This window comes from Sprattus sprattus, assembly GCF_963457725.1.
Source record: "Sprattus sprattus genome assembly, chromosome: 6".
NCBI lineage: Eukaryota > Metazoa > Chordata > Actinopteri > Clupeiformes > Clupeidae > Sprattus > Sprattus sprattus.
In genome coordinates this window covers 35,434,885-35,450,450 of record NC_137925.1, presented here as the reverse complement: position 1 = coordinate 35,450,450, position 15,566 = coordinate 35,434,885, and the positions used below count along the sequence as shown (strand labels likewise).

At 43.1% G+C, this 15,566-nt stretch overlaps 1 protein-coding gene across 2 annotated transcripts in view; it reads right to left on the bottom strand.

Annotated features, from left to right (window-relative positions):
* Window positions 1–273: 273 nt before the first annotated feature.
* The window catches only part of ipo7 (importin 7), a 28,233-nt gene continuing 12,940 nt past the window's right edge, over window positions 274–15,566 (bottom strand). Inside the window, exons 15-24 of one of the 2 annotated variants that reach the window (XM_080840320.1) lie at window positions 12,022–12,311; window positions 11,820–11,886; window positions 11,547–11,672; window positions 11,298–11,395; window positions 10,979–11,074; window positions 10,107–10,327; window positions 9,587–9,804; window positions 9,239–9,445; window positions 8,457–8,573; window positions 274–1,243 (exon numbers count right to left, since the gene is read on the bottom strand). In XM_080840320.1, the coding sequence (XP_080696446.1) occupies window positions 1,146–1,243; window positions 8,457–8,573; window positions 9,239–9,445; window positions 9,587–9,804; window positions 10,107–10,327; window positions 10,979–11,074; window positions 11,298–11,395; window positions 11,547–11,672; window positions 11,820–11,886; window positions 12,022–12,311 (1,538 nt within the window). In that variant the 3' untranslated portion in view covers window positions 274–1,145. The remainder of the gene's footprint in view (window positions 1,244–8,456; window positions 8,574–9,238; window positions 9,446–9,586; window positions 9,805–10,106; window positions 10,328–10,978; window positions 11,075–11,297; window positions 11,396–11,546; window positions 11,673–11,819; window positions 11,887–12,021; window positions 12,312–15,566) is intronic. The other variant, XM_080840321.1, reaches the window with a different exon arrangement.

Genomic DNA, 15,566 nt, shown 5'->3' with positions numbered 1-15,566 from the left:
TGAGCGGATTGATGGTTGAACCTTACAAAGGTTCTTTGAGCGTATAAGGTAGAACCCAACAAAGCTTCTTAGAGCGTATAAGGTTGAACCTCAGTGGACAGCTGTACAGGAAGTATTTATACAAAATAAATGTCAAAACACTGAAACAAGTCAAATCTTTCAAATAAGCTCATTTCATGCACAAGAAATCCTGATGTAAATGGTCTAAAGTTTGCACCTAGTGAGTGTGTGTGTGTGTGTTTGTGTGTGTGTAAACAACACCAAAGCACGTAGTCCAGCGTAATGTTTTAATACGTTGTATATATAGATGGTTCATCCATACATCAACCAAAAGCTTGAGAGCTTCACAATCAAGTCCAACAGTACATGCTTCAATGAAGAACCCATGAGCTCCAGCCCCCAGCACTGTCGGCTCTCCGCAGAACGTCAGCCTCGTGTTTAGAACCCTTGCACCCCCTGGTAGCACTGACGAGACCTCGGCTCGCCCCGGGCTCAGCTCCGCTCCGCTCACCTCACGGCTGTTTAAATAGTTTCAATCGGTTAAAAACCAGCTGCAGTCTGCGCCAGGAGACTAAGAGACCTGAACAATAGGAAAGTGCTAGTCATGAATTTACACAGATCAGATCCGGCTTCACATAGTGCCTCCTCCACTAGAGCTGAGCACGCACCAAACGAGTCACCATGGATACCCGGCGGCTTCTATTTACACGAGATATGAGACTGGGTGATGTAGAAAAAAACTAAAGCGCTGCGGGGGTCTCCAGCAGCCCCAGGGTGGAGGGGGAGGGTCGGATCCTATTTAGTCCCATGGATGGGGGAGTGGGAAGACCGTAGAGCTGCCGCCATGGTCCCCAGAAGTCTGGTTCCTATGGGGAAGCGTCGTCGAGAGCGTCGAGTCTTGAGTTTGTGTTCGGGGGTCGAGTGTGTTCAAGTCTCGAGTGTGTTCGGGGTGTGTGCCCTTAGTCTGTCCCAGCCGTTGGTTGCGTTTGTTGTTGTCCTCCCACGTCTTCTGGTGCTATGTCCAATTTGATAGTCAGATTGAAGAGTGAGCCGAGCCAGATCGGGAACAACACAAGCTTTTCACTTCACTACAATCAGTCACAGAGTTAGAAAGGGGGGAGGGGGAGGGAGGGGGGGATAGGGACTCAGTTCATCCCGGGTGCCGTCCCGCCAAAATTGAAGTTGGAGGGGACCACAGGAACGTTGAACTTGTAGCCACCGTGCTTCTCAATCATCCGGGACTCTGAGGGGACAAAAAGTAGTAGTTTAAAAATGGCCCACACTGCAGACAGGCTTTGAAATCAAGTGTGCTAGAGGTCAGGAGGTCAAACCTGTTTCAGAACGGATCCTAAGATGATTATTCCGATTAAGGTTGTTTACTGATTAATCTTAAATTTAACACATTGCATCTGCACATGATTCATAGGTTGTTCGTGCCAGGATCACTTACTTCCACTTAATCGCAAACAAATCACATTCTCTTTTCTTTCTTGCTGGACAGGAGAATATGATGTGTGCTAGCATTATATTAGCTGATTTTCCCAGTTTGCTGCTAACCCTAGACTCAAGAACACAGACCCTAACCCTAGACTCAAGAACACAGACCCTAACCTAAACAACACAGACCCTAACCCTAGACCCAAGAACACAGACCCTAACCTTAATCCTAGACTCAAGAACACAGACCCTAATCCTAGACTCAAGAACACAGACCCTAACCTAAACAACACAGACCCTAATCCTAGACTCAAGAACACAGACCCTAACCTTAACCCTAGACTCAATAACTGACATTCGTCTTCATGGGGCAGTAAAAAAACTAAAAACGACAATGAAAGCTTAGTGTATGAGCGATCTGTTTTGGAGATAAATGAGATGCATTGAGGACATTGATGACCCGAGCCTTTTTGGAGATAAATGAGATGCATTGAGGACATTGATGACCCGAGCCTTTTTGGAGATAAATAAAATGCATTGTGGACATTTAAAGTGCATTTTAATGGAATGTTCAAAACTCTGAGGGATTAAAAGTAAAAAAGTAGAAGAGTAGAGTTCTACAGATAAGTACATTTCTCACAGGAGTAGAGTTCTACTGACAATGACAGTTTTAAAGACATAAACAAAGTTCTACAGACAGGAGCAGAAATCTACAGACAACAACAGAGTTCTACAGACAACAACAGAGTTCTACAGACATGAACAGAAATCTACAGACACGAACAGAAATCTACAGACAACAACCTAGTTCTACAGACAGGAGCAGAGTTCTACAGACAACAACAGAGTTTTACAGGCAACAGAGCTCTTTTAAAGTCCTTATAGGCAGGTCTCTCCTCTCAGCAGCCATCTTGGCAACGCCTCTGGGCAGCTATTGCGCGATGTCCGCAACTCCACATAGGATGGTCAAACACATTTTAAAGTACGTCATGGGAATCCACATTTAAACCTGACAAAAGGCAATTGCTCAGGTAAGATTTCATTCTTAATTGTGTGTGGGCCAATTTTGTATGGAGGACTGAAAGTGCCAAAATTCAATAAATAAATACACCATCAATAATTATTTAAATGTGTCATTAATTAATTAAAATTGGAATTAAATACATAAATGTTTCATTAAATGTGTCATTAATTAATTAAATACCAATTCATTTTATGTTAAAAAACATATTTAATTATTTCACAATTTAATTAATTATGTCATGGTCCTGTGTTGCAGCGCATCAATAATTTATTTTATCTGTCAAACTCACCCATCAAAGTCAGTGGGCGGATTCCTAATACCTGATTGGTTACCCTGCACATCAAGTCAAGGCTTATCGATTCCAGAAATTTGGATTGACGCAGGCCTCATTCCTAAACACTGGGTGTCAAACTAAACTTTCTCTTAAACGCTAAAACTTCAACTTAACACGTACGACCTCCTGTAAAGGTTAGTGCTATCTTCTGCTATTTTATGTTTTGCAGTTAACTTAGAACTGTTGTTACATTGGCAACATGTAGGGGCTAGCCTACTGTCATTAGCGACGGTGCGTCTAAAACGTAATGTCATTTGCTACGGTTGATTAACGGGGACGGGGATGGGAATGTATGTTTTCTCCTCTTTTATCCGGACGTATTTAGGTCTCGAAAAGAGGACATGTCCGGGTAAAAGGGGACGTCTGCCTTAGTGCCTTGTCTTGTGTTGCAGTTGCTTGATGTTTGACTGTGTTAGGAATGTTGTTGATTTGCTAGTTTGTCATAAACAGCCGCTAGCAAGTAGCCGCTAGCAAGACATCCCATTAGCGATGTTAGCAAGCTTGTTTTAACCATAGACATATAGAATTACAATTAGACAATTATAATTAGTTATATACATATCTATGGTTTTAACACTCTTGGTAATTGATCGCCTGATGCTAGTATAAGTGTTCTCGTGTTAACTTCTTTACATTGTTACTGTGATAGCTATGTTGGCTAGGTTGCAAACAACTTCCCTAACACAGTCAAACATCACCAAGTTCATTGTCAACATTAAGATCGCTATACATGCTAAATAACCTACAATTTCACTTATGTGGGCCTATATGATCATGAGGTCAGAATGCACACAAAAGTGTACCAAATAATACACACTTGATGCAATAGGCTACATGCTGTTGGAGCCTGAGGGTGGATCTTGAGCTAATTCTTTTATTTTTAGTGAATGAAAAATTATTATTCCATGAATTAAGATAAAACATGAATGTGAATGAACATCTGTCAAATTATGTAATTCATACTTATGTAAATAACTATGTAGTCATATAGTCAGATACGGACAATAGGTCTAGCTACATAGCCCTGTATAATCAATGCAATGATGTCACCATGTAGTTTTCATTAATATCTTGCTGTAGACTAATACTGATACGAATGCCATTTGTTAAGCGTTCAAAAAGCTGGGCAGGAACAAGCTGGTACAAAACAGATGTTTTTTATTACCATCATAGCTACATATACCAGTAGACTATCGTATCGTATTTGTGGTATTGTATTGTGGTATCGTATCGTAAGTATCGGGTTTGGTGATATTTTGGCAGGTATAGTATCGAAGTCATAATTTTGGTATCGTGACAACCCTAGTGTCAACCATATACTTCATCAGTTTCAGTGACATTGCGTTTTTGGTATGGTGCAGATTGGCATTTTGTAAATGTCTAATTTTCTCCTTCAGGTTTACCTACAGAGTGGCAAAACTGGGAACCATAGCAACATCCATACATCCATCATCCAACGTCCATTTGTAGTTCCACGTTGGTGGGATGAACTGCATAGCACTACCAGAGCAGGGGTTCAGATGTCATGCCTTATTTGAAAAAAAGGATGTTCTGTAAGGAACTGCCGTTGTAACACAGCTCTGCTGGTCAGGAACATCCATGCTTAATGTTTCAGCAATAGTGAGGTTACGGCTGCGATATAAATGGTACACTGCTCTACGGTGTCCTCGACATCGCCCACACTGAGGAGAGTGAGTGGCAGAGACTAGGCTGCTGAGGTAGATGTCCCTGTGATCCTGATTTTCATCACAATATTATGTCTGGTCCACTGTTTTAATATTGTCGTCTCCCAAAACTATGACACACCATGCATGCTCTACCTCCAAATGATGATACTGATCTCACTTCTATTGAATACTAAGATATTAATTTATATTCATTGATATTTGCATGCTCATTCATCTAGAATGACCTGTTGTATTTCATTTGATAGCTGTATGAATGTTCAGAAAGGGTATGGGATGGTAGTAGAGTAGTTCAGATTTGATAGCTGTATGAATGTTCAGAAAGGGTATGGGGTGCTAGTAGAGTAGTTCAGTAAGAGGATGACGGTAGTGCCAAGGATTATTGTTGGTTCATATTGACTGACCTCAGCATACAGAGACCCTCCACCTGAAGACTGGCACCTATCTTACTGCAATCACCCCCAATGTCTTACATTGAAATAAAAGATAAAACAACCCTGTACACTGTCATTGTTCTGCAATGTTTCTACGTGTATTTGTTAAATGTAATTTCAGCCAAGTTTCATTGAAACAGAGGTGGTGACATACAGTACTGTGCAAAAGTTTTAGGCAGGTGTGAAAAAATACGGTTAATCATCGACTGCCTGGGATTACATGATGAAACAGAAAGATTTGAGGAAGCCTGCATCGACAGAACATCTGTGGTTAGTTCTCCAGGATGCTTGGGATAACCTGCCAGCGGAGTTCCTTTTAAAAACTGCAAGTGTACCTAGAATAATTTATGCTGTTTTGAAGGGTGGTCACTCCAAATATTGATTTGATTTAGATTTATCTTCTGTCCATTCACTGTATGCTAATTGATGAAAATGAACTGTAAACACTTCCATTTTGAAAGTATTCTTAGGTTACAGCATTTTTTCCCCACCTGCCTACAACTTTTGCACAGTAGCCTACTGTATAACAGAGACAGTTTAATTATCAAAGAAAATGTGTTTGAATAAAATGATATTGGAGAAAGTATTGATGGCAAACGTGCTGTAATAATCAGAGGTAATAGTTGTCCAAGCGTTACATTCACTCACGTAAAAACACGTTTGTAACATTTTCTTAATCTACCAACCGATGTATTTTAGAGGATGGATACCCGACCGAGCCCGTCGGAACCCGTCGGGTTGGGCCGGGTTCGGACAAATATTAGAAATGTATAAGCGGGCTCGGGTCGGGCTCGACACATCAGCGCGATAATGCATTGAACATTCCAAATCTAAAATATCTTAATAAATAGTGAAGCCAACTGTCTGCTTCAAATGATGCAAAAGTTCATTTTTGAGAATAAAATAAATTACTGAATTAATAAAAATCCTTCTTCCCGTGGCGGGAATTTGTTTATGTCCGTGACAACACAATTACAGGTGGCAAAATGGCATCACGGAGAAAGTTCATCTGGAGTTTAAAATGATACTTAACGAAGGGAAATTTACTGAATGGAGATATTTCTGATTAGTAGACGATGCAGATTCTAATTAGGCTGTTGGATATGTCCAATGTAAGAAGTGTGAAGTTTTAATGAAATATGATTGATGCAACAGTCTTGTTCTCCACAACAACATGGATTAAACCTCGGTGGTTGGATGTAGATAGTTTCAGAACGAACGTCGGCGTGCTAAAAGATCTTCAATGGTAAGACTCGTCTGTTGTGCCTCCGTTGGTGTAGCATGAAACGTGAGTTTTTTTAAAGCATAGCGTGTGTAATGTGTAGCTATTTAATTCCGTTTGTTAACCTTTCCTGCTGTCTGTCTCTGAAAGTTGGAGATTGCAGGGGAGTAAAATGCTCCACGGCCGAAGTAGATTACATGTTTTTAACTTCGGGGTTAATTCCCTTTCCTTTAGGCTACGTCTGCTGCTGGTTAGTAAATACAGACAGCAGGAAAGGTTAACTAACGGGATGAAATAGCTACACATTACACACGCTATGCTTTAATAAAACTCACGTTACTCACATACTGGTTTACACTGTTACAGCACGTAAATGTTTGTCGCTACCGTTGTACCTCCTTGTACGTGCTCTTCTTAAAGGAGACGCACCATTTTACTAAACGTTCTTGCAATGTGAATCGTGCAATTGTGTACGCTTGTGCGTTTAACAGCGCTTGTTTGTGAGAGAGCATTTAACTGTTGATGCCCCAGTTTAATAAAGCCAGGATATTCATTAAAAAAACGTTTGTCAATGTGGCATTAGTAGGCTACTATGAACAGTTGAGAAATTTATTCCGTCGGGCTCGGTTCGGATTCGAAAAAAAAATATTTGAATGGCTGTCGGACTCGGTCCGGGCTCGGTTACTATTCTGTTGGACCGGGCCGGGCTCGGACAGAAAAATTTGTCCAGATCCATGCTCTAATGCGGGGGTCGGCAATAGGCGGACCGTGGTCCGGGTCCGGACCCAACTGACGTCCTCTCCGGACCGAGACACAATTGCAACAATAAAATTAAAAATGCAAATTTTTTTTTTTATATAATTTTGACCAAGCGATTTTAACAACTGATGCTTGAGTGACTTTTATAAACCCGTTAAATACATTAAATAACTTTATGGTAGGCTATGTTTTTGTTTAAACCTTATAATGCCAGTAGCCAATCAGATGATAGCCTATACGCAGCACGTGCTCGCTGTCAAAGCTGCGAGCTGTGGGACTGGTGCACGCAAGCGCTGCAAAATTGACATTGCCTTCAGTTGAGAGAGAAAGCTTCATTGCAGTTCAAGAGAAAGATGGCGTGCTCTAAAAAGAGAAAGGTAGATAGTGAGAACAGAGCTTTTGAAGAGGAGTGGACAGACTTATTCATGTTCTTTCTGTCTGCGTGCAGCTCTAAGCCTGTTTGACTGATATGCTCCGAGACGGTGGCGCTCGTCAAAAGCAGCAATGTAAAACGCCACTATGTAATGAAGCACAAAGAATTCGATATAAATTACCCTCTCAAATCCGTGCGTGCACAAAAAATAAACGATCTTAAAGCCCAATCTACAAACATGTTGACTTATTCATTCACTGCCCAACAACGAGCAAACGAGTGTTCATTCCGAGTAGCATGGATTTTGGGTCAGAATAAAAAAGCTTGAAATGAAGACCTTCATTTGATCTGATAGTCAGTTGTTGACCAAACATACACTGATACTACTAGCGCCTAAAGTAGGCCTACTTATATTGGCTAAATATGCCTCTGAATCATAATGCACACCTTGACTGTTGGTACATAAAACACATGCAGTCCTATATCAGTGAAAACAACGGTCATAAAAAATGTGTGATTGACCCCCGGACCCAAGCTTGAGGATTTTTTTTGAAACTGGACCCATTAGGATTTTAATTGCCTACCCCTGCTCTAATGTATTTATCAAGTGAGTTATTAGCTACCGCTGTATTCAAAATCAGGTTTGGTTAAAGGTAGGTATTGTAGCTAAGGGCTAAGTATCAGGTCTCTCCAGGCACTTCAGACTAAAGCAATGGATCAGACTAGATCAGCGTTAGCCCCGCCCACTGACTTTGATGGGTGAGTTTGACAGATAAAATAAATTGTTGATGCGCTGCAACACAGGACCATGACATAATTAATTAAATAGTGAATTAATTAAATATGTTTTTTTTTTACATAAAATGAATTGTATTAAATTAATGAATGACACATTTAATACAACATTTATGTATTTAATTCCAATTTTAATTAATTAATGACACATTTAAATAATTATTGATGATGTATTTATTTATTGAATTTTGGCACTTTCAGTCCTCCATAATTTTGCGGCCCGGCTATTGCAATGGTGAAATAAACTGAATGTTCAGGTGATGTGGGCGTCAGCTATGTCGTTTCCAACGATGTGATTGGCTCCAGTAACAAAACCGTCATGTTTATTAACCCCCAGTGTGATGCCATCCTGCTGGATTTTGGTGCGGCGTGTGTGTGTGTACACGCACTTACCGTAAGCGGCATGTCTCTGGTCAGCCAGTGTGATGACGTCCTGCAGGGTTTTAGTCTGGTCCTCATCCAGCGTCTGAGTCAAGGCCTGGTACCATGCAGGGTCTCGTGTTTGCAGATCTACACACACACACACACACACACACACACACACACACACACACACACACACACACACACACACACACACACACACACACACACACACACACACACACACACACACACACACACACACACACACACACACACACTGTAAGCTGACATCTAAGAACTGGTGCTCTTCCATACGTGTGTGTGTGTGGGGGTATGTGTGTGTTCTGGGTGGTGAGTGTGGTGTGTGTATATATATATTTATACATACTCTGTAAGATGGCTTTGAAGATCTGGTGCTCTTCCATACGTGTGTGTGTGTGGGGGTATGTGTGTGTTCTGGGTGGTGAGTGTGGTGAGTGTGGTGAGTGTGTATATATTTATACATACTATGCAAGATGGCTTTGAAGAACTGGTGCTCTTCCATACGTGTGTGTGTGTGTGTGGGGGTATGTGTGTGTTCTGTGTGGTGTGTGTGTGTGTGTGTATGTGTGTGTTCTGGGTGGTGAGAGTGGTGAGTGTGGTGTGTGTGGTGTGTGTGTGTGTGTATATATATTTCTACATACTCTGTAAGATGGCTTTGAAGATCTGGTGCTCTTCCATACGTGTGTGTGTGTGGGGGTATGTGTGTGTTCTGGGTGGTGAGTGTGGTGAGTGTGGTGTGTGGTGTGTGTATATATATTTCTACATACTCTGTAAGATGGCTTTGAAGATCTGGTACTCGTCCACGTTGTTGTCTTCGTCGTCCACGGCGGTGGTGTATCCCTCTAGTGCAGTTTCCTCCGCATCATCTTCCTCCCAGTCTTCATCATCGCCATCCTCCCCTGCGTGCTTGGCTAGCATCTCCAGATACTCCTGGCCTTCGTCATCTATATCATCCTCATCGCTGCCCAGCTCCGCTAACACACACACACAAACACACATTAAAACAGAGTTCCAACTCTGTGAATCACTCTTGTGGGGGAGGAATTCACATTTCATGCCACATTTATCAACAACTAAATGGTCACAAAACCTGACCTATCAGCAGCCCTGCACACCTTTCATACCGTTCTCCTCGTCTTCTTCTCCCTCCTCGTCATCGTCGTCGTCCTGGTTCTCGTGTTCGGCGCGACAGGTGTATGCTCTCTTCAGCCCATTGAACAGCAGGATCGCCGCTGGCAACAGCTGGCCGACCGCCTGGCTGACCGCTTGGGGCCTCTGCTCCATGTCCATTAGTGCACACAGGCCTAACACACACATCTTACGGTCGTGGAGCCTAAACACACACACACACACACACAATCAATGAATCAATCAATCAATCATGTACACCAAGGCCCAACACACACATCTTACGGTCGTGGACACACACACACACACACACACCACACCCCCCCCCCAGTACAGACAGGCCCAACACACATCTAACAGCCGTGGAGCCTACATACACAATAAAGTACACACAGGCCCCACCCAACACACATCTTACGGTCAAGAAGCCTGTATCCAACACACACACACACACACACACACACACACACAAGTTGCAGTCCTACAGGTGTGCGCACACACACTTACCCCAGAAAGCAGTCTACGTCCTTGAGCCACTGAGAGATGAAGTGGTTTGTGATTGGCTGGGTGTGGTTGGGGAGGCGGAGATTCTCCAGTGTGTTGAGGAGGAGGGGTGGAGAGTAGTAAAGTGCTGCTATGGCAACCTGCAGACACATGGTCCTCAACTCGCTGGTCTTCACCTCCCGCGTTAGGCGCTCCAGAGCAGACGCCACAAACAGCGGCACCACCTCAGGGACAAACACACTTGTTTTCTCTCCAACTGACCTCAAACACACACACTTGTTTTCTCTCCAACTGACCTCAAACGCAAACACACTTATGTCACTCTCCAACTGACCTCAAACGCAAACACACTTATTTCACTCTCCAACTGATCTCAAACGCAAACACACTTATGTCACTCTCCAACTGACCTCAAACGCAAACACACTTATTTCACTCTCCAACTGACCTCAAACGAAAACACACTTGTTTTCTCTCCAACTGACCTCAAACGCAAACACACTTATTTCACTCTCCAACTGACCTCAAACGCAAACACACTTGTTTTCTCTCCAACTGACCTCAAACGCAAACACACTTATTTCACTCTCCAACTGACCTCAAACGCAAACACACTTATTTCACTCTCCAACTGACCTCAAACGCAAACACACTTATTTCACTCTCCAACTGATCTCAAACGCAAACACACTTATTTCACTCTCCAACTGATCTCAAACACACACACTTATTTACTGTCCGGCTCATTGCAGGACACAGACACACACACACTCTCCAACTGATCGCAAACACACACACACACACACACACTCTTAATTCAGTCTCCAACTCATGGCAAACACAAACACACAGGTGTGGGCTGGCTGCTAAGTTACCTGGTCGATGCCACGCCCTTTGCACTGCAGGATGATCACCTCCAAGAGCTTGACAGCATGGCATTCTGGGTCTTCCCCCGCCTCGCCCATCAGGACCTACACAAACACACACACCCACACAAACACACACACTTGAATTCCTATCCACCCTTCAGGCACACACACACAATCACTCTCCCATTGCAGGTCAACACACACACACACACACACACACACACACACACACACACACACACACTTCACATAACTCGCAAATCTTTTTGTAATTTACATAACCACACCCACAAGATTGTGAGTGCACGTGTTTAAACAGACATACCTTCTTGCACATGCTGTAGATGATCTCCAGGTATTTGGTGTCTGATAACAGAGTGTCCGTATCCACGGTAATATAGTTGTGAAGCAGAGGCATCATGTCTGAAACGAGACGACGTACAAGATGCAGTGAGCAGGTGTGTGTGAGTGTGTGTGCGCGTCAGACGGGCACTGTGTGTGTAAGTGTGTGTAAGAGGGTGTGCGAGCGTCGGGCGAGCACTGTGTGTGTGTGTGAGTGCGAGCGTCTCCGTACCTGTGAAGTAGTCAAAGCCGTCCTGCTGGAAGACCTCAAAGACCAGTGGCAGCAGCTGCCACATCTGTGGCGACACCTGCTGGCAGGTAAGAGAATGCGCCAGGGACAGGATCTCTTCATAGAACTCTGTGTACACACACACACACACACACACACACACACACACACACACACACACACACAGACTCAAAGCTGCTGTCTGTGTTTGGGGTGAAGCCAAGCTGCTACAGTTTTCTGTGTGTGTGTGTGTGTGTGTGTGTGTGTGTGTCTTACCCAGGACATGCTGCTGCAGGACCGTTCCAATCACCTGAAGACAGATACCCTCCAGCTGCTGTGTGATCTACAACACACACACACGTACGTTAAGACCGTGAACAGCCATTATTTCAGATTAGTGTGGGAATGGCTGAATGTTATTGCTGCTGATGGTTGTGTGTGTGTGTGTGTGTGTGTGTGTGTATGTGTGTGTGTGTACCTCCTTGTGGTCCTCCACCACGCTGAGCAGTGTGTCGATGGTGTTGAGGATGCCCATCGCCGTGACGGCCTTGTCGTCTCCTCCCTCCTCGTCTGGGCCCGTCTGGATGACCTGGTTAAAGGTCATGGCCAGGTGCTGGGTCATCTCCACGGCGATGGGCGTCACCTCCTCACTGTATTCACAGATCATCTTCTGGATCACGCTGGTGAGGTCATCAGTTTCTGTTTCCCTGACGATGTGCAGAAGAGCCTGCATCACCGGCCGAATGAACGGCGTGATGTATTCCTTAGCTGCGTGCACACAGACAAACCATTCCTATATGAGACTGGTGTGCAGAATAGACCTGACAGGTTATGGGGATTATTTGCAGTGTAGTGTGACGTCCACCTGTGCCCCTTCAGGATTCAGCCCAGCCAGTGCACGGGCAGGACCTGAGCCTAATAGCTTTATTGTCTGCACCTGTATTTAGGGTGGGGCTATAATAAGGGGGGGTCTCTCTCTCTCTCTCTCTCTCTCTCTCTCTCTCTCTCTCTCTCTCTCTCTCTCTCTCTCTCTCTCTCTCTCTCTCTCTCTCTCTCTCTCTCTCTCTCTCTCTCTCTCTCTCTCTCTCTCTCTCTCTCTCTCTCTCTCTCTCTCTCTCTCTCTCTCTCTCTCTCTCTCTCTCTCTCTCTCTCTCTCTCTCTCTCTCTCTCTCTCTCTCTCTCTCTCTCTCTCTCTCTCTCTCTCTCTCTCTCTCTCTCTCTCTCTCTCTCTCTCTCTCTCTCTGCACTTCTTTTTGGTACTTGTAGGCACTATTTTGGTATTCTCTTTCACACGGGCTCTTGGACTCCTTTCTCAATCTGTCCCCCTTTCTATTTCTTTAGCTCTCACTTTCTTATTAATTTACCTAACAAACTGATGCCTTCATTCACCACATTCATGCACGACATCGAACATTACCTTTTCATACCCCTATTTGATTAATTCTTGATACAAATAAATTCTTATTTTTTAAATTTGAACTACTTTGTGTCTTCTCCCTTATTATGTAATGGTACCCTAACGAGTCTGCCGTTACAGTAGTAATGAGGTTTCCTTGGATAAGACGGGCAGACATCAATTTCCCAAACACATCATTTTTATAAGTGTCTGAGAAGCCTAGAGAAGGAGCTTACAGGCCACTTGAGACCCGGATGGAAACACAACCTGGTCTCGCCGCACGAGTCCCACAAAGTCTCGCTTGCACAAGTGTCACGGCAGTCCAGCACTGCTTACAGGTGGAATAACAGGATACCTGGCTTTGGAGCATCCTGCTGTGGCTACAGCGGCTAGGCTAAACTAGATGGCAACATGCTGTGGCTACAGCGGCTAGGCTAAACTAGATGGCAACATGCTGTGGCTACAGCGGCTAGGCTAAACTAGATGGCAACATGCTGTGGCTACAGCGGCTAGGCTAAACTAGATGGTAACATGCTGTGGCTACAGCGGCTAGGCTAAACTAGATGGCAACATGCTGTGACTACAGCGGCTAGGCTAAACTAGATGGCAACATGCTGTGGCTACAGCGGCTAGGCTAAACTAGATGGCAACATGCTGTGGCTACAGCGGCTAGGCTAAATGGCAACATGGAGGAGCGCCTGATGCCTGCTTTGAATAGACCATTATCAGGGTACCCCCAGGATTTTTCATCTCAAATTTAAGACTTTTTAAGACCTTTTCAAGACCACTTTAGATGAAATTTAAGACCAACATCGCACCTTTCCTGATATGCATATGAATAAAATTAAAAAAAGTAATCATAAGACAGAACCATTTAAAACAATAACTGTGAGGGGTGGACGTGTGAGTGTGTGTTTGTGTACATGTGTGTGTGTGTGTGTGCATTGTGTGTCTGGATACGTCTGTGGGTGAACCTGTGTGCGGTTGTAATACAACAGATCCTACAGCCTTTGGAGCTCTGCGCTTTTGGCAGCAATCTGTTCATCCAGTATGATGAGTTCAGCTAACTTATTATAGCGGGAGCTTTTCCATTAAAGTTGCTGTGTTTTTGAGGTGTTTGTTGCAATTAAATTGCGGGAGCAAGTGGAAGTTGTGATAGAGATGCGAATTTCCCTCTTTGTAATTATAATTGAGTTATTTGTTAAAAATAAGTTATTAATAAACAAACATTCATTAAATAACAAAACCATTGAGAAATGGTCCTCTAAAATAATAACCTCACCAACATGCCAAATAAAAGAGGTAGCAAAAATGTAGCAAAATAGGCTGTTAAATGTATATTACTTGTATTGTTGTTATGGAAACAAACACCGTTTAGTATTGGACTTTTACTTTGACATCATTCAAATGTTCCTCTCGTGGAAATGGCAACAGCTGTTATCAAGAAACATAGTTATGCGATGTAATGCTAAACACGTAGTGAGAACAGTACATAGGCAACAACGAAGTGCACCTGTTGGTATTACAAAAGGACCACCAGTAAGACTGAATAAAGTGTTATGAATATCTCAGCCTTCACATATAATGGGGAAAAAACTGCCTGTGTCACTGTGATCTGACGTCCTGTCCTGCACGCCTTTCTGCCGTTATCAATGGGTTTTGCTATCCTTGTTAATTTATTTTATCTGTATAGGGGTTTATGTTGTTCAATCTCATATATTAATTTAAAGTTGTCCAATTTCAACTAACCCATTCCTCAACACTATGCTACCTTATCTTCAAACAGAAAGTAAAGTTAAAATCTCAATTGCAACAGCTTTCGAGGGTTTGGGAAATAATCGCTGCTGATTTGATGTTTGGTGGAGTCAATCCAGAATAAGTGTTGATGAAATTATTATCAAGTCACCCAAACTGCCGTGAAAAAAAACGGGAGTCGCTGAAACTGTTGTTGCATCCCTGTACAACAGTGTGTTCTTTAATGTTAGACGTTTAAATTTCTTTAATCATCCAAAAGCCCCGCTCCACTGTTGCCTGTGATAGCAGAAGCTTATTAACGAGCATTACCCTGTCCCTGACAGGGCAGTGTCCTAGTTAACTGTCTAGCTAGCTAGCGCAGCGAGTGAATAGCTAACGTTAGCTAGTTTTATCCTTTATATCGTGTCAGCATCTCAGCCAGTTCAGTCATATACAGGTTGCCTGGTATTTTGGATGCGACGTTTGGGTGTACTAAGATTCGTTGTCACAATGAACAATAAACAAATGTGGACTTGAACGAAATTTAAGACCTGTTGACGAAATTTAAGACCGGTTGACAAAATATAATACCTTTTCAAGGCCTTAAATTATGAATACTAAATTTAAGACTTTTTCAAGTTTTTAAGACCTCGCGGGTACCCTGATTATACTGTCAAGGAAGAATAATGTGGCATTTTTTTCAGACTGGGTAAGGGTTACTATAACACTATTCATAATCCATGAGTCTTTACTCCCAATATACACAGTTTGGCAAGTAAAAAAAAGTTCTGTATTTGTATTCCAAGTTGTTTCTATATTGTATATTAAATCGGAGTACCTGGTATATTAGGTCTCCTTAGTTTTCATAACAATGCAAGGCTTTGAGGCTGGCG